The 20,054-nt window shown below is 39.0% G+C and overlaps 1 protein-coding gene across 13 annotated transcripts in view; it reads left to right on the top strand.

Moving 5' to 3' along the window:
- Window positions 1-20,054, top strand: part of Tjp1 (tight junction protein 1) — a 231,686-nt gene that overhangs the window by 158,549 nt on the left and 53,083 nt on the right. For all 13 annotated transcript variants that reach the window (XM_006540786.4, XM_006540785.4, XM_006540783.4 and 10 more), the window contains one exon: window positions 14,414-14,470. In XM_006540786.4, coding sequence (XP_006540849.1) covers window positions 14,414-14,470 — 57 coding nt within the window. The remainder of the gene's footprint in view (window positions 1-14,413; window positions 14,471-20,054) is intronic.

Raw genomic sequence — 20,054 nt, 5'->3', positions numbered from 1 at the left:
TTTACATAGGGTGCTTTTGTTTCTCCTACCCCTGTGAAGACATACAGACACTCGTTTTGCAGCCTGCTCTTGTGTTTTTGGCACAGCAGTTGTAGAACTTGAGTGCGTCAGTACTTTTCATTCTCCAGCTTTGTAAGGTCGAGTAGTTTTCACCATGCCGCTCCAGTCATCACTGCCTTTTGGATGGAGCTGTTGGGCTTGTTTCCAGGATATTGTTATTGCAATGAGTATAATTTATATAATTGTATTTACATTTTTGTATTGTACACCTGCTACTCTATGTCAGCTTATTAAAAGTGAAACTGCTATGCCAAAGAGTGCGTTTCAAATTCTGATATACACAAACTCTTACTCCAAAGTCTTTACCTAAGAATAAACACAGCAAATATTGGTGAGTTGGCCTGAATCTTGATGAAGGACATAAATCCAAGTCAGTGCCATAAAACTCTGTGGCTGACGAGAGTCAATAGATTTACCCATGGTCCCTGAATTGATGGTTAAGTGCAGCGACTTCTAAGGAGAGTTCCATTGTGGTGGTATAGAAAGCATGTTAGCTGAAGATGTTTATCTTACCACGTAGATGAATGCAAGGAGAAAGTCCTTTCAGAAAACCCAATTTATTATAAATTCAGAGTACTTTAAAATAGAGAATGGAGTCACATAGTCAGAAATAACATATTTATGGGCTGTTAGTGATTGTGATCAACATTAAATATGAGCTAAGATAGCGGGCGTGGTGGCGTACACCTTTAATCCCAGCATTTGGGAGGCAAGAGGCAGGCGAATTTCTGAGTTCAAGGCCAGCCTGGTTTACGGAGTGAGTTCCAGGACAGCCAAGGCTACACAGAGAAACCCTGTCTCGAAAACACCAAAATAAGTAAATAAATAAAATGAAAAATATGAGCTAAGATTAATCTGTGGGGGTAATTCAATTGATTCTCACAGTAATGCTATGAAGTGGAAGCAGAAAGCTTGTGATATGCACATTTAAGACAAGCAAAAGGGAAAACTGAATATATGTCAAACTAAGTATAGATCATCGGGAAAGAATCCCTTATTTCATAAATAGAACTACAAAGACTGGTATCCTGTTTTAAAAGTTTCTCTTTTCTGCTTCATATGAAACAACAATAAGATCCTGATGACTCTTGGAGTTATTTCTTGTGGGTGTGTATGATGGAGGTACGTGCTGTGGTGACATGACCAGTGGCGCTCAGATGACAGTTTAGTGGCTTTGGTCAGGCTTGCATCCATGAGTCACAAGCATCTTTAGTCACTAACCATCTTTCCTTCCTTGCCCCTCATGAAGGTTTAAACGTTTGAAAAAATAATTGACAAAACACGAGAAAAGAAGTGCAGGGAGGCACAGACACGCACGCGCACACGCACACGCACAGGGGAGTGATTGGGAAGGGATTCTCTGCTGATGATAGTGAGTAAATAAAGGGAAAGAAAGGCCTGTGTATGGTGTGCATCTGAGTTTGCAGTGAGGTTTATTTACTAGCATACCTGATAACAGTTACTCAGAAGTTGAAAACAGAAGTGTGGGGATGGCTCTCTGACTTACCGTGTAATTGCGTAATTACGTAAGGGAATGGTATTAATAATTACTAGGAACAGTTTCATTGGCTGACCCACAGAAAGTGGCTGAAGGAAGTTGCGCTGGCTTCTGGATTTTCAAGTTGTATCACTTTGGAGGAAACAGTACAGATTTCTGTGCTGTCCTCCTGGGCTGTGTTCTTGCTTTGCTGTGTAGTGCGATGTTTGTGTCTGAGGAACAGTTTTGTTTTTCCTAGTGGCTATGTCTGCGATTATAGTGTAGACGGACATAAAAGTGATTTACACTTTTCTTCTTTAAACCATTGCTGTCTATTGTAAGGATTCTCAGGCAGCTATCAACTGAGGCACAGTGGATTTGCTTTTCAACAGCTGAACATATTTTAACCTTAAGAACTATAGAAAATAGCTAAGGTAATGATCAAAACTAATTACTACACGAGTCTTTCTAGATGGGGATTGTTTGCTGAGTTAGCGGATGAGTATTTGCGTCATGTGCTTCCAGAGTAAGCAAAAACTCATCTGAGGCTTACGATTTCCACTTTATTGTGTCTACCACCATTTAGGATATTTGTTCTAGTGATGCTTCCCCACCTACTTTGCTCAGTTTGCACAGTAGTTTCCACCAGAATGTATTTTAGTCACAGGCTTTTGAGTATGTTGGTGTGTTCAGCATTTTAGGTGCTATTCATTAAAGCTTTAGTTCATGTAAATTGGCCGATATTCCTCATTACATTATATAGCTTTTAAGATATCTTCATAGCTTATTGACAGAATGCTGGTTTCCCTAATAGATGCTATCATGGTTGGAGCTTGTAGAAAGTAAACTTTTATTTCGGACTCAGGAAGACTCAATGCTTCCTCTTGCTTGCTGTGGTGATAGTGTCAGCCTCACTCACCAATCGTTAAGGAGCTTGAAGTAGTCTGTGCTTTTAGAGCTCTGATGGGTATTTAGAGAACTGTTGCTTGTTTGGTTTGAGGGGGAAATTACAGATAGTTGCTTTTTTTTTTTCCTAGAAACCGTGTTCTGCCTCTTGACTTACCTGCTCTTTAATCCTTTTCTATTTAGAGACCTAGTATAAGCTCAGTACAGATGTTAAGAATAAATAAAATAGGTTATAGTGCTGTTAGGGAAATGTCTCTAAGGGAAAAAAAAAGTTTTTAAAATCCTTTTTGGAGTGTCTTTTAGAATAATAGACTTGATGAAATTGTTGGAAATGTCATTTTCTTTCTTGATCTAGCTGTGATGTGTTAATAATTTAGTCTCCTGAAAGACAGGGGCCCAGCTTTTAACTCCCTTGATGTCAGTCCTCATGTGCCTAGCTGTAGAACATCCCAGGCCTGGGAAGCTCGCATTCACACTCTCTGCCAAGTCCCCACTGAGCAGCCTGGTAACTGCTGACAAGCATGGGGCAGGGTGGAGGGGGAGGGGCAGCACTGCCAACTAACCTGTTAGTCAAAATTTTTATCAAATGACAAATATTAAAAGACAGTTTTCATTTAGAATGATGTCCATGAAATATTTGACTGGAATGGTTTTTTTTTGTTTCAACTCTGAACTTTGAAAGGCAATATTAAAAAATAAAAACTTGTAAGTTTGGAAAGAGATAGACATTAGGATAGGATAGTTTATTTACCAAGTTTCAAACAGTCCAACTTGCTGTTTCTGAATAGCATTTTCTTTGTAAGCCAGCAATAAAAATAGGCCTTTTTCTCTCTTTGACCTAGAGTACTGTTTAATTTATTTATTGCAGAGAAGAGTGGCTTCAGGTTGCTCCTTTATGGGCCAACTAGGCTCTTTATTTCCATTTCTTCTTAAGCAGATAAATTCTTAATAATGAGTGAGAAGAGAAGCTTGGTAGGTATGAAGGAATGAGTCATGAGTTTCATTTTATAACTTGAAAATGGATAGAATAATTGGATTCTGAATGATTGGCTGTGCAGTTGGAGATAAAGCCAGCAGTGCCAGACTTTGTCCTGTGAAGCACACCATTGGCGTGGTCTAAGCAGGTCTTGGGCTGTTGTATTTGTAATGTATTGTACTAAGTCTTAACTGTGGCTGCAGTGAAAGAGCGGTTTAGTAGATTTTGTCACATGCGCATTTTTAGTTCTTTGTCAGAACGAGGTGTTTTTGTGTTGACAGAATACTGGGAGGTAAATTGCCACACAGAGAAAGGTCCAAAGCAAAGGTAATATTTTCTATTGATAGTAAGTTTGTTTTGATTGGCTAAAACCTCTTATGTTTTTAAAAATAGAGTGAATTCCAAGCCGGGCGTTGTGGCGCGCACCTTTAATCCCAGTGCTCGGGAGGCAGGCAGATTTCTGAGTTCGAGGCCAGCCTGGTCTACAAAGTGAGTTCCAGGACAGCCAGGGCTATACAGAGAAACCCTGTCTTGAAAACAAAACAAAACAAAAACAAAAACACCCCAAAATAGAGTAAATTCCTAAGATAAAAATTTCCATTTTCAGCAAGGAGGCAGAGGCATGCAGATCTTTGTGAGTTTGAGGCCAGCCTGGTCTACAGAGTCAGTTCAGGACAACCAAGGCTACACAGAGATCATGTCTCAGAAATTAAAAAATTCATTTTCTTCTTGGTTATTTTAGGCATTTTTACTGTTTTGATATTGGTGTTAGTGTTAAAAAAAAGTTTTTGTTATGAGTATTGTTTTGAGATGAGGTCTCATAAAACTAAGAATGACCCCAGACTATCTGGTTCTTCTTTTGTCTCCCCTCCACACTGCTCAGTACTGCTGTTACTAGTTTAAGCTACTACCATCATCTTTCGATTTCAGTTCTGAAATTGTTTTTAAAATATATGTTAAATTTATAAGTAGATCTTCTAATTCTAGAATTTAAAAGGATACCAAGAATGACTAATTAATTTTAACATTGAGTACATTTTGTTTTAGTTTTCTGCTCTTTAGAAGTTTATATAGCTTTAGTATGCAGCTGCTCTGTAGTATAATGATCAGTTTTAAAACTTGTAATTCGCCAGGTGGTGGTGGCGCACACCTTTAGTCCCAGCATTCGGGAGGCAGGCAGAGGCAGGCGGATTTCTGAGTTTGAAGCCAGTCTGGTGTACAAAGTGAGTTCCAGGACAGCCAGGGCTATACAGAGAAACCCTGTCTTGAAAAAAATCAACCCCCCCTCCCAAAACAAAACAAAACAAAAACACTAACCAAAAGCCTTGTAATTGATTACATAGAAACCAAAGAGTTTTGGGCTTGGTATAGCTCTTAGTTGGTACAGAGCTTGTTTGTCCAGCATGCACAAGGGCCAGTGTTCAGTCCCTAGTACTGCATAAGTGCATGCCTGTAATCCTAGCCCTGGGGAAGAGGAGGCCTGAGAATCCCTAGCTATTCCTAGTTATCCTCATCTGTGTTTCTCTCTAGCTAAGGAGTTCCAGATTATCTCACCTGTAACCTCAGCAGTGAGGACCTCAGGCAGGCAAATCCTGAGAGCTCCCTGGCCATCCAGCCTTGCCTAAACAGCCAGTTTTTTGTTTTGTTTTGGTTTGATTTTTTTTTTTTTTTTTTTTTAACCTCAATAGAGACACCATCTCAAGGCAATAAGGTAGAGAATGATAGAGGAAGATAGCCAATGTCCTGCTCTGGCCTCTACATATTTAACGCACAATGCTCAGGTCCATGTACCACATACAGATACAAGTTCAAAATCAGCTTAGGCTACACAGTGACACCTTGCAGCATGCAGAGAAGAAAAAGGCTACACCAGGAAAGGAGTGGAGGTGCGTTCTTGCAGTCTGAGTACTTGGGAGGGTGATCTAGAAGGAGCATAGTGTTTAGCCATAGCAGCCACATAGAAAGTTTTAGAGCTATGTTGGAGAATGCAGAAGTAGTAATATTATAAAGAAGAGTACCACACAAGGCGAGAGAAACACAGTCTTTTTGGGATGCAGTTACAGTTACATTGACAGTAAATAAACGGCACCAGGGCTGGAGAGATTGCTCAGTGGTTAAGAACATTCTTTGTTCCTGTAGAGGCCCAGATTTGATTCCTAGCACCCACTTGGTGGCCACAGTCAGCTGCAGCATCAGTTCTGGAGGATTTGATGCCCTCTTGTGAGCTCTGTGGGTACCAAGCATGCTCGCAGTGCACACAGATAAAGGCAAGACACTCACACATAAAATGAATAAATCTAAAAACAAAACAAAGCAAAAATAAAAAAACCCTTAAAACAATAACAGCGTTCTGCTCTGGGCTTTTGTTTGTTTTGGGGTGTGGTGGTGGAGTAAGGTTAAGGAGTTAGCTAAATTACATCTAACACAGTTTCTAGATTTTCCTTTGTTAACTTTAAAACATTGAGTCTGGCTATAGTTGTGGAAATGTTTTGTGCATATTTGATATCTCAGAAACATAAGGTAATTAAGAATAACTCGTGCAACTCTGTGACTATATTGGCATGGGAGATAGGCTCTGTGTTTCCTGTTACTGTTTCCGTTTAGTTAGGGAGGGTCTAACGTGTTATAAACTTCCCAGCAGTCTGGATTTGAGAACTTGGTATTGAGTAGACACTTGTTGTCCATCCATTACTACTAGACATGTGGCGAGATGCTGGAGCCAGAACACTAAGTCTATGTCTGTCTCTGTCCTGGTGAGTGTTGTGACAGTGAGAGCAGACAGCAGCCAAGATCCTGAGTGTGATGCTAAGTGCTGTTCTGCATGTGCCATGGCCAGGCCACAGTCTCCTCCCTACCAAAGACCATGTTTGTTTTGCTTTCTATGGTACTTTTCTCTATAATTTTATTACTTACTTTTGTATCCTACCAGAGATCTCTAAAACTTTACATGTGGCTACTTTGGCAAAGTCCTCCTATATCAGCCTCCCAAGTGCTTGGATTGCAGGCAGGCTCCTCCACTCCTAACTTGTGTAGCCAGTGTTCTCCACACGCAGCAAGGTGTCACTATGTAGTCCAGGCTGATTTTGAACTCAGTTCCTCTTCCTCAGCATCCTGGGTGCAGGGGTTACAAGGCTGTGCCACTGAATCTAGCTTACCTCCATGGTTTTCTATTGTAGGAAGGCTTGCCTTATTTATTGACTTTGAGGGGGAAAAAAGTAGTTTAAGTTGTGGTTTTGTACTTGTTGAATATTGTGCAAAAAGTGACAAATTTTCCTGTTACTTGAGTTTTAACAGTTGTATGAAAGTCACTTTTGGTTAGTTTTAATCTGGAGAATAATTCAACTCTTAAGAGTTAAGATTAACTCTTAAACCCATAATGGGCATTCCTTACTTTACTCTGATAAGACTATGGAAATCTCCAATTAACAGAAATACATGTTATATGCAAAAACAGAGAAAAACAAAGCTGTCTTTTAAAATAGAATGTACATCTTTTTCAGTATTATCTTAGAAAAGGAGTTTCGAAGGCTTATTTACGGATTTTTTTTATTGTATTGGAGTACTTAAGCAAAAATATACTGTACCAATGCTGTCTTGCTTATAATATTGGAAATGAGTGGGCAAAGACAGTAGATTCTGCATGTATGCTGAGTGCTGACTCACAGATCCTGAGCTTAGTGTTTCATAGATGTGCTATTTGTTTTTATTTTTTAAGGATTTATTTATTTTATTTATATGCATATACTGTAGCTGTCTTCAGACACACCAGAAGAAGGCATCTGATCCCATTACAGATGGCTGTGAGCCACCATGTGGTGGCTGGGAATTGAACTCAGGACCTCTGGAAGAATAGTTAGTGTGCTTAACTATTGAGCCATCTCTCCAGCCCATGCTGTATGATCCTTATTCTTACTCTCTTTTACAGTGAAGGCTCCAGGGTTAATACATTTGCTGTGGCTACATCTGATTATTACTCAAAATATGTGTACATTTAAATATTCTTGTATTCTAAATGAGCGTCAGATGACTATGCTGTATGTTGGGTGAGTCTAAGACTGGACAAGTAGCGTGAGTCGGGAAAGCTGGAAGCAAGCTGCAGTGAAGCTGCCCTAGCCCCAGCTGGTCTTCTCCTGGGTTAGGAGAGCCAGATTTTCCAGTTTTTCAAAACCAGTTGTAATTTTGTTATATTGACAAGTACCTTGACCTTAAACTAGAAAGCTCAATTAATTTTGCTTAAACCTTCTTATTGTAAAACTTAGTATTAATGTGTAAAAGTGCATAAAGAAAATATACATAAGGTGAATATGCATGTAAACACAACATACCTATTACCAGGACAGATTCTGTACAGATAAGGCATTTAAAAAAACAGTCATTGAATAGCTGTAAGGATCTTTGAGTTTCTGCGTTTAGAGTCTAGGTTTTGAATTTTGGGGGATCTGTCTACCGTTAGCTGCTGTTTCACCTATTTAAAAGGGAACAGGAGTAGAAAATGCAAATAGTATCCAGCTTAGGTAGTTGTATATGAATAGAACCAAGTACACAGTAAGTCACATTGGCATATCTTTTTTGTTTTTTTTTTTTTTTTTTTTGAGACAGGGTTTCTCTGTATAGCCCTGGCTGTCCTGGAACTCACTTTGTAGACCAGACTGGCCTCGAACTCAGAAATCTGCCTGCCTCCGCCTCCTGAGTGCTGGCATTAAAGGTGTGTGCCACCACGCCCGGCCTACATATCTTTTTTAAAACATTGTAAATGAAAACATTGTAATTTCCATTTTAATATTGGAAAAGGGCATATAGGGATGTTGTTTGAGCTTATTTCTGTACGGAGTTCAGTCTGTAGATAGGTAGATTCAACAGCAGGTTACTTTCTCGTTTCAGAGACAGTACTTGGGCTCTTCAGATCCTTAGGAAAACTGTCTTACGTTAGCTTTAAATCAGTCCTGGTTTGATGGATTAGGCAATAAAGACTTTAAAGTACATTACAAATCCAGTGTTACAGACTCAGTTTGGATATACACCTTAGTGGTGAATGAGTCTTTCAGATCACTTCACCAATGTAGCATGCATACATACTAATTCTCTTTGGAGTTCTATAGTAGCTTTCTAAAGAATATCTTAGCCCCTGTTTTTCTAAAAAAAGAATCTTTTTAATTTTTAACAATTCCATATACTTATATAATGTACTTGATGAGAGTCAGCTCAGTCTCCCTACCTTCAGCCCCGCTCCCCCAGTGCATTATGTCTAATTAGTGCTGCCTGTATGCACATAGGTTTGGAGGGCATTTGACAGGGTCTCTCAAGAGAGAGACTTACCCTCCTTTAGCACCTCCTAGCTCCTCAGTGAGACATGGAGCCTCATGAGCCCCTCTCAGCCATGCCTGGTCTGTGTAAATAATCCCAGCTGCTGTGAGTTTATGAGTCAAGAGACAGCCGTTCAGAGTGTGCCTTCTATTTATTCCATAGTTCTCTGAGCCTTAAAAGGAATCTTAGCAGAATCTTAGTGTTAGGATTAGTTCTCTTCCTCTTTTTCCAAAGCACACACATTCACTCGTTCTAAAAATTTCTGTATTTATTGGCTTTAGATAGTAAAAGACCAAAACTGTTGCTGGGTTATTTGACTGTTGTCTACTTGAATGGCCTCAACTTTTATTGTTTTCTTTGCCCTCTGTTGATAAACTTTGCTTTTCTTTTCTCACTTATTAAAGCACATGCACATGCGCGCACGTGTGTGTGTGTGTGTGTGTGTGTGTGGTTGCTCACAGACCAGATGAGGGTATCAGATCTCTTAGAGCTGAAGTTCCAGGTGGTTGTGAGCTACTCGATATGGGTGTTGGGAGCCAAACTCCAATCCTTTGAAAGAGCTGTAAGGATGTTTACGTAACCTTGCGGGCATCTCTTCCAGCCTTCCTGCAGTTCTGCCAGGCACGGCTGCCAGCTTTCTCTTTACTCCTCTCAGGGCACTGGTGTTCTTTCTAGGTAGTACTTATTTAAGCCCATGATTATGTATCAAGCCCTGAAGTGTTTGGATCATGCGTGTCTCCCACTAGAGAAGCATGATCATATTGATTGTAACTGGCTGTTGCAGAGCTTAATAGATTATCCTAGCACTTAATAAATGCAGATCATTTGAATGAGTTGAGACACTTCCTGCTAGGGATGGGGCTCTTGATTAGGCTGTTTTCTTTACCTGGGATGTTTTCCACATCCATTCCTCCCTCCATCCCTCCCTCGTCTGGCACTAAGAGATTGTACTGATCAGAACTCCAGCAGCATTAAGATCCTTTCACTATGTAGCTTTCTACCACTTGAAGCTGGCTATTTGATAAAGAGTTAATTTATTTTACATTGTTATATTGTATTAGATAATCTTTTAAAGTGCTCCTGTAATATACTTGCTTATCTCTAAGACTACTTCTACTTTTTGTGTTCCTGAAAAGAAGGCAGCTGCTGAAGTAACTGGTGCAGAGAAATTTTCTTAGTGCTAGCTGGATCATGATAGCAGCACTCTAGGTTTGGGTCTTCTCATATTAATGATTTCAAGTTGTGTTTCTTTTTTTTTTTTTTTTAAGTAGAAAACATTTCAAATGGAAATTATGATGAATCTTTGATGTTATTCTCATTTTAGTACAGATACCAATTTATGAGCCTGGTACCCATAACATTTCTTTGTAAGATCTTTCCTTCCCTTCTCACCCTCCCACATGGTCTCATGTAGCCCAGGCTGGTCCTAAACTCTCCATGTACCTTGAACTCTTGTTCTTCATGCCTTCCCTGAAATAAAAGGCTTAGGTTGCCACACCTGACTTTGTAAAATCATACCAGATTCTAAGGTCTTTGTAGTTTCTTAGAGCTTTCCCTCCTCTTCTTCCTCTTCCTCCTTCTCCTCCTCCTCTTCCTCTTCTCGTTCCTCTTTCTTCCTCTCCTTCCTCCCTCTCCTTCCTCCTTCTCTTCCTCCTCTTCTTCTTCCTCCTCCTCCTACCTCCTCTTCCTTTTCCTCCCCCCACCCCCAGTGCTTGCCTAGATTTCTTAATTCACTAGGTATTCCCAGATGGTGGTGTCTAAATTTTATTTTTTTGTGATTTATTAGCTGGTATAGCTAAGAAAAATGTCTTGTCTTGTCTCTTTCTTTCTTTCTTTCTTTCTTTCTTTCTTTCTTTCTTTCTTTCTTTCTTTCTTTCTTTCTTCTTTTTCAAGACATGGTTTCTCTGTGTAGCCCTGGTTGTCCTGGAACTCACTCTGTAGACCAGGCTGGCCTCGAACTCAGAAATTCTCCTACCTCTGCCTCCCAAGTGCTGGGATTAAAGGCGTGCGCCACCATCGCTCGGCAACAGTAATTTTCTAATCATATACTTAATAAGGATCTAGCATTTCTAAAACTCATGGAAATGTTGTTCTTTTGTGATGTTAGATAACAAAGAATATTGGTCTCAGATTAGGAGATGTTCAATTCTTGTATTTTGGTGTACTCTCTGAGCAGTAAAGAATGTTTTGTATTGGCTCTGTGGGCTTTTATGTATTCTCACTGGCAACTGTTAAGGTCCGCTTGGTCCTTCCTTCCCTGGAGTAGTTGTAGTCTGTAGGGTCATCTTAGTCCTTTGTAAATAGATCTTGGTTTCAGTTCTACAGTCGTGTTGATTGATTACTCTTAGATCCAGATCTACTCTATCTAGGTCTCAGTCTTGATTTTCAGAAATGTAAACCCTGGGTACCTCAGTTTATGCATGTGTGAGACCACATTTGTAACTGTACTTTCAGAACTGGCTTTTGTTTTGTTATGTTTTGTTTTGATTTTTCAAGACAGAGTTTCTCTGTATAGCCCAGGCTGTCCTGGAACTCAGAGATATTATATCTGCCTGTCTCTTTCCCCAGTGTTAAGAGTAAAGGCGTGCACCACTACTGCCCTGCCTAGAGCCCCTCCTTTTCATGTTAACTTTCCTTTCTTTCTGCCTTAAATTTGCCTCCCATTTATGGTCTTCAAAATGAATTCTGATTGCACTGCTTGAGTTTAAAGTTCTCAACAGCACACCACCACACATGCCAGCCATGTCCTGCTCAGACCCAGGAAAGTGAGCTCCCTGTCAGTTCAGCTCTCCAGGCCTGCTTTCTCCCATTTGATTTGTAGTTGGTGTAAAGGATGATGGAACTGCCTAGAATTAGGACCGAGAGTTGGCAGGAAGCCCTTCAGATTGGTGATCTGAGTAGTGTATTTGCCAGCTGGAGCTTAGAACAAAGAAACCAAACAAACTCTTGGCAGATTCTGAAATACAGCTTTTTGCTTCTTTTGAAATTATGATTCTAGTCAGTTGATGCAGACTTAGAAGTGTGTGCAAAACTAATACAGCAACCGTGAATTGCAGTCATTTTTGATGCTAATTATTGAATTTGTAACCTATTCTGTAGTACACTTTAATAAATAGACCTTTGGAACTGGGAAGACATTTTTCCTTGAGATAATTTAGTCTAATTTCCTGATCTTATAGGTGAGGAAAACTAAGATTTTTAACAGCTTGGGTTCTGGTCTTATTTCTAGGCTAGCTCATTTTCTGTGTATCTTGTGTAGTTAACAGAGAACTAGAAGCAGAATTATCATGCTTAGCAGATTAATGTCCTGTTTCTTAGTTTCCTACAAGCCTAGACAGTTTTAGAGTGGGACTGATGATGTTTTAAACAGAGGCACTTACGCGGATTTTACGATGATTCATTTTTAAAGAGATTTATACATTTATAGCATGAAAATTAAGTTTGCACTTAAATTTCTTTGCACAGCAGTAGATGAGCATTATAAAACAAAAAGACTAACAGTCAAGGTAAACCTCCCCAGCCCAGTTTCCTTTTCTCTTCAGAATTCTGTAGGTATTCTTCCAGAGAATGTCCGCCCTATTCTAAAGTGTCCAGCTCATTCTCAATCATTTTCATAATTTAATAAACAAAACCTTTAAAACAAAAAGGCCAACTAGAAGCAAATGTTTGGAACTTCCAGTAACAGTGGAATGTGAATGTAGTGTGAAATATGTTGCCAGTTTATTATGAGTAAAAAAAGAACAAGAAGATAGAACACCTGATGAGAAATACCACCCACACTCCCTTTATTTCAAGCTGATCGATGTGAACCTTTTTCATATCCTTTCAACTTCCTCTTCACTTTGGCTTAAACAAAATTAGATTTTTGGCAATACCCAAGCTGTTGTATAATCTGCTATCCTTTGCCCAAAAGTGTAAACTTATGCGATCATCACAGCCTTGTGGAGAACCACACACTTTTCATAAGATAGTAACCAAGGAAAGTGCCAGTTATCAGATCATTTAACAGTATAGAGTGATGGGGAGTGAAGCACTGCTACTAGTAAACAAAGTGGATCCCAGAAAAACCAGTTTAGAGCTCTGCAAGCAGTTTTCCTTGTTGTCAGCTGGGATTGCTCAGCCTGGCAGTTATTGCAGACACCTGATTCTGTGTGTTTTAGTGAACTGTGGCTGGTCAGTGCACCTGCTCCTCACTGTCAGTGTTTCACATGGATGGAGGAAGCTTTGTGCAGTTTGTGTGTGTGTGTGTGTCTGTCTGTCTGTCTGTCTGTCTGTCTTAAAATCTGGTCAGTTTTTGTTAAAACACAAAACAGTTTTGTTTCCAGGCGAGTCTCATTAAAAGAAAGTTTTGCTGCTCATCATTGGAAGGTTGAAACAAAAGCTGGTAACGTTGCCAGTTCTTATCTATGGGAGTGAACACAGAGATCCTTTCTCTCTCGTCCCTTATTCATTTGGGAGGAAAGTCAATCTAGTTGCTTTGAATGTAGGGACGCAGGCTTCCTTTATAGGAGTTGATTTTCTAAAGTGGCATTAATCTTCAATTAAACTTACTGTGGGAATAGAGAAATAGCTCTCTGGCACCTTGATGTGAGTCGTCTTGTGATGCTACTGATAACTATGTAACAGAGTCAGATCTCACTGGTGAAAGACATTTATAGTAATAGCTAATGAAGGACGATGTGACTATGCCATGCTACTGTCACTTCACCATGATGAAAAGATCTTCTTCTTCTTCTTCTCCTTCTTCTTCTTCTTCTTCTTCTTCTTCTTCTTCTTCTTCTTCCTCCTCCTCCTCCTCCTCCTCCTCCTCCTCCTCCTCCTCCTCCTCCTCCTCCTCTTCCTCCTCCTCCTCCTCCTCTTCTAGAAAGAAACACATATTAAGCATCCCAATGTATTAAAAAGTAGTGTTAAGAGGGGCTACATTACTTTAAACTATCAAGAGCTGTTAACCCAAAATCGAAGGAAATTTTGTTTTTAAATTTTAGTGTTCAACTTTCATATCATCTTATTATCTCTATGAGAGACTGATGGTAGGAGATAAAATGCAGCTACCCTGTGGGCTGGCTAAGATCTACACTGAAACTTGTAGTGATTGTTTATGGATCTGGGGGATTGGGGCCTTGAGATTTTTGTTTTAACGTTTTAGTAAATGCATGTTTATGATATGTGTAACATAAAAGCCTCTTTCTGTATGGCTATACATGAACTTAGAGGAAGTGATGCTGACATAAAACTGAAACTGGATAGAATAGTGACTTTAACCTATCTGATGGTCTAAATCTGTTTTTCTGGATCGTGTATTTGCAAATACTGAGTTCAGAGGTACCTTTTCTTGTGGTGTGCAGCATGAAAAATGCTTGTAAGTCCACTTAGATCTGGTCTGTCTGATGGTAAGCATAAAGTTGCTGAATTTTCTAGCTTTAACTCAATTCTGCTGTGTTAAGTGTAGAGTGGCGTCTGTCCAAATTAAGTTAAGACAAAGGGAGTTCCTGTGTGTGGTTTCTTATCTCTTAAAACAAAAACAACCCTTTCATAGTTTTTAAGTGGTTTCTAGAATACTTTTAATATTAACAGTGCAAGTCTTGGTATTTTATTGTGCTGAGTTGTTTCCAGAATGCTTTCTTTTACTTTATTAAATACTTATTTTTTTCTTTTAAAGGTAAATGCTTTGTTTTCTTTTCCTTTATCAGAGCACAGCAATGGAGGAAACAGCTATATGGGAACAGCACACAGTGACGCTTCACAGGGTGAGTTTCTACTGCAGTAAATAATCTGTGTCATAATTCAGGATACTGGCAGCTTTGAAAACAATAGAGGAAAGCCAGATGTCAGGAAGCCAAAAGAAAGGGGAATTTTTTTCTATATTCTTTTGTTTAAAATTAGATTTATAATAAATTCGTCATTAAGGTCAGAAGTAAGCATGATTGCCTTTTCGCATATCCTTTGGTTATTTCTTATATATTTGCTATTTTTAATCTCTAAAATTAAGTGATTTGTTGCTTAGAATTTTGAATGATTCCATAAAAGATTATATATTATAAGCTGGTTGTATATACATGTTTGTATGCTTGGGGTTTAATATTAAGATATGTTCTTACTAAAATCTTGAAAGAACTTGGGATAAACTCAGTTGGTAGTGTGCTTAGTTGTAGCATGCAGGAAGCCCTCTTCCATCCCCAGAATCACATTAAATTCTCATCTGTGAAACCCGGCAGTCAGAAATTCAAAATCATCCTTAGCTACTTAGCAGGTTGGTATGTATGTTGTGGGAGGCCATATTCTAAAAAGATAATTGTTCATTTGAAGCATGTACAGCCCAAGCATTGCAGATAGGATTATTAGTAAGCAGTGGAAATACCAGCTTTGGGATCAGATTGGTCTGGATTTTAATTCTACTTTTGCTTTTTTGTGGCTTTAGAAATGGGGAAGAAACCCAACCTGTGTTGTAAACTGTGGTGTTTATGTATTTAAAGTTAGGCTAGGAGCTGGAGACATGGCTCAGTAGGAAATAGTGCTTGTTCTTTAAAAAGACTTTAAAGAGATTTAGTTGATGGTCCCATGTTTGGCTGCTCACACCTCCAGAGGATCTGATGGCCTCTCTGGCCTCTGCAGGCACCCTCACACACACATAGAAATAAAAACTTTAAAAAAGTAGCTGGGTGTCATGTAGCACAGCTCAGCCTGCTTTATGTAACAAGTTGCAGAATGGCCAGGGCTATGTATAAAAACTTGTCTCAAAAAGGAAAAACTAAATAAAATGCTATAGGGATAACAACACCAATTCATGCCTTTTCTGTTCAAGTATGGCTCCTTAAATTTACCCTTTTTCTTCTTTTTAGCAGAACTGACTCTACTGATGGTTCTCCTGCTTAGAGAGTGTTTAAATAAATGGCATATGCCTTACACTGATTATTTTTTTTTTTTTTTTTTAAGATTTATTTATTATATGTAAGTACACTGTAGCTGTCTTCAGACACTCCAGAAGAGGGCGTCAGATCTTGTTACAGATGGTTGTGAGCCACCATGTGGTTGCTGGGATTTGAACTGTAGACCTTCGGAAGAGCAGTCGGGTGCTCTTACCCACTGAGCCATCTCACCAGCCCACACTGATTATTTCTGAGCAGTTGACAACTGGAGGTGGAAAAATTATGTTCCTGAGCACTTACCACCTGATTATCTCATGAGGGTTTGATAGAGTTAGTTAATTATTCAAATAAAGTGCTTCTAGGAAGGGTATGGCTGACCTTTTCCTGTCTCACTAAATGAAGAAATCATTGCAATAATACCCATCTTAACTTTTAATTTGTAAAGCTGAAATAGCTTCCTGTTGTTTTCATTGTGCTTAATTGGTAACATCTCTGCATCAGAGCTCTACTATACATAAAATACTTTTATACTTTATGTCTTTGATTGCTTGATTGTGATATCATGGGTTGGTAGCATTTTATGTATTACATTTGTTTTTCTTAATACATTTATCATTTTTATTGTTATAATTTATATAACAGTAAATTCACACTCATCTAGTATATAGTTCTGAGTTTTGACATAGTTACATAACTAATATTCCACTCAAAATACAGAATGACTCCATTACCTTAAAACTGTGTTCAAATCTCTTTGTGGTCAACTCTGTCCCCTTACTGTCTGCATTGAGCCACTAATCTGTCTTTTTTAAACTTTGACTTTCTCCAGGATGTCTTATAGATGGGTTTGTGTAATAAGTAGCTTTTTGAGACTGATTTCACATGCTTAGATTAATGCATTTGAGACTTCAATAATGTTGATTGTGTTGCTATCTAATTCTTGCTTATTACTAACTTCCACTCCATTTTAGGAGTGTATAATAGCTTACTCATCCTATATTTGATGGTACATTTAGGTTGTTTACAGTTTTTGTTGATTATTAATATATACCCGAGTTAGTATGCAGTTTCCTTGGGTAAATAGGAATGGAATGACAGTGGGTTTTATGCTAGCTGTTACTTTTATAGGACATGGCTGATTGGATGTGCCTTCTCACCAGCAACGTATGAGTCAGTCTTCTCCACAGCTCTTGATATTGTTGGTTTTAACCTTTGAGTTTAGCTATTCTAGTAGATGTCTAGTAGTATCTCATTATAACTCTTAATTTGTATTTCTCTGTACATTAATGCTGAGCACCTTGTAATGATCAGTCTTTATTGCCAAGTTGACTGAATTTGGAATCATCTAAGAGACAAAATGAGGCATACCTGTGGATATGTTTAACGGAGGAGGGAAGACCCTCCATGACTATGGGTAGTAGTATTTCTGTAGTCTTGAGCCGTAATACAAAGGAAGCATCTTGTGGAGGACATGGTCTCTCTCCACTTCCTGACTAAAAAGACAGAGTTTCTCTGGGTAGCTACGGAACTCACTCTGTAGCCCAGGCTGGCCTCAAACTCAAAGATCCATCTGCCTCTGCCTTTGGAGTGCTGAAACTGAAGGCATGTGCAACCACTTTCAACTTGCTTGGTCCAGGTCAGACCTCCCTAGAATTGGGGTACCTTGATTGTTACAGCTCTTTTCATTTTTATGGGATCAAACTTTGGATCTCATTCAAGTCAGGGACTCTTGTGATGAGCTACATCGCCTTTCTCTTTTATACTAAGTATAAAGTTTATGAATAACTTAGCAAAGGATACTATTACTGATTGCCAATTTCATCATTACAAGTGCTTGGTTTTGCAAGATCATTGTTAAAGTGGTATGTGTGTGTGTGTGGGGGGGCTGTAAAGTAGCAAAGATGTCATGAATTTGAGAGGGTTGGGGTGTCACAGAAGGAGTGTAGAGGAAGAGGGAAGGTTGAAAATGATATCAAGACAGTACTCATGTATGATAATGTAAAACAAATGTTTTCAATTAAAATAAAAGTGATTAAATAAGAAAACACACAAAATGGTTAGATGTACAAATTCAGTTGCTGATTTTGTATGAAGCTAAATTTATAGGTCATAGAAGCTTGAGAAAATTTTAAAATGTAAATAATTAAAGGTTAAGATAGCTATTTATTGAAATGCCTATTAATTTCATCATAAATTATATAATTAAAAATCAAATTACAGGTCTGCAAATCATCTACTATCAAGCTAACTACTACCACCTATGGTCCTTTTACATTTTAACTAAAAAAAATTTAAGATTTAGTAATTTTAATTTTCTAAATGTTCTTGAAAAGAATTACCAGCCTTTAGTTTTTTACAAATGAACGTTTATTTTGAGGGAAGAGTCATCTATTGTATGACCTTTGATGATAGGACCCTCCATGGGTAAACATTTTTTGGTCCATTGAAAAGAATGAACAGAAGCTGGGCTTGGTGACAGAGGCAGGCTGACCTTGAGCAAGATCCATAACAGCCAGAGCTTTGTCACACTGAGAAACCCTGTCTGGAACCACCTAACCCCACTCCCTCATAAAAAGCAAAGTATCAGTTTTCCTTGTTCATTGGCTCTTGGTGTTTTCATAATATCTTAAATGCCTGATTTCATTGTTACTGTAACAACACTTACCAGTATTTATTCCAGAAGATGAATTGTGCTCCAGGTAGCAGAGATTAACAACTTGCAGTTCATTCCCAGGAACAATTTAGAGCTCTGAGCCATGCTCTAGCAAAACATTCCCAGCAGCCTGCCCAGAGTTTATTGCTGCTGCATGCTGGGTATTAACCAATTGCATTTGTTGCTGTAGGGACTCTACACTGTAAGAGTGTTGTGAAAGGACTGAGTTGGATAGACTTGGTCTGGTTCTTTGGGGTGGTGTAATGTTTGTTTGTTTTCAAGGTTTTTTTTGTAATAAAGTTTACAAAACAACAACAAAAAAAAAAACGAAAATGGCGGGGGGGGGGGGGCGGAGTTATTCGTGCAAGGAAGGAGGTGAAGAAGTGCTGTGTCTCTTTGCTGAGGTGAGGCTATTCAGTGCTGTGTTCCCAGCACAACACTTAACACCTTTTGAAAACTGAAGAGCTGTACATTTGACTTAGCCCTCTTATCTGTTTACCTCTCATGAACCCTGCAGGGGAACTGGCATCTAGTAAAGCCAGACACTGAATGCAGGCTCCACTGGCCATCACACATCCAGACTTGCCCCAGGAATGCCTGCCTAGATTGTTGAAATGACTTTTCTAACACAGACCTGAAACCATGCTTAGTTTCCTTAACATTTAAAATTTTGCTCAATTTTCCTTGAGCTAATGAGAGATATAGATCTGTAATGTTTCCTCATTCCCAAATTTCTAACAATAAAGAAAATAGTACAGAGGAGAAAAAACTTTTCAAGTTAGGTTTTATCTGGTGTGGGCACGTGCGCGCGCATGTGTGTGTGTGCGTGCATGTGTGTGCGTGTGTGTGTATGTGTGTGTGTGTGTGTGTGTGTGTGTGCGTACGTGCGCGCGTGCATGCATATTTGGGTGTCGTCTTCAGCTGTTCTCACCTTGGTTTTTGAGCTATGGTCTTTCCCTGGCCCTACAGCTCTCACACTGGCAGATCAAATATGCTCTAAGAATCTGCCTGTCCTCGCTGGCGTCCAGCACTAGGGTTATATAGGTGCACAGCTACCACACCCAGGTTTTATGTGGGTACTGGGTATCCAAACTAAGATTGCCAGGCTTAATGTAACAGGCGCTTTGCCAAATGAACTGTTGTCTCTTCAGCCACAGTCATTTAATTTTTAACTAATATATGCATATTCTTCATTTCCCTTATTTAATAACTAAAACACTAATAGGAGAAATGTAATGTAATAACAGTGAATTACACCTATAGTTTTCCATGGGTGATTTGACTGGTTCCTTTAACATTCTGTTCTCAGAATACAGTCAGAATAGACATTTGGAATGGAATCTGTTGGAGCTTCACAATAAATTTTACTTTCATTAACAAATACATTTTATCACTTAAGAAAATAATCCCCCCTACAAAAAAGAGGACAAAGGAGTAGACAATCAGTTCTACATCCCCACATTCACACACCTAGTCCAACAAGGCCACACCTACTCCAAAAGGCCACACCCACTCCATCAAAGCCACACCTCCTAATAGTGCCATTCCCTGGGCTAAGAATATACAAATCATCACACACAACCATTGTGGAAATTAGTTTAAAGATTTCTCCAGAAATTAAAAATAAAATATCAAATGGCATGTCTATTTCACTCTGGGGCATATACCTATATACCTAAGGAACTTTACTTCATACTCTATTATAGAGATATGTGTGCTCCCCTGAGAGCTCCCAGAGACTTAGCCATTAACCAAAGAGTAACACAGGCTGGTCTGAGGGCCCCCCAACTCCCCAACCTCCACACATATGTA

Source organism: Mus musculus, chromosome 7 (assembly GCF_000001635.26).
Source record: "Mus musculus strain C57BL/6J chromosome 7, GRCm38.p6 C57BL/6J".
NCBI classification, from domain to species: Eukaryota; Metazoa; Chordata; class Mammalia; order Rodentia; family Muridae; genus Mus; species Mus musculus.
The sequence above is the reverse complement of the archived record's forward strand: the minus strand, read 5'-3'. Positions and strand labels throughout refer to the sequence as shown.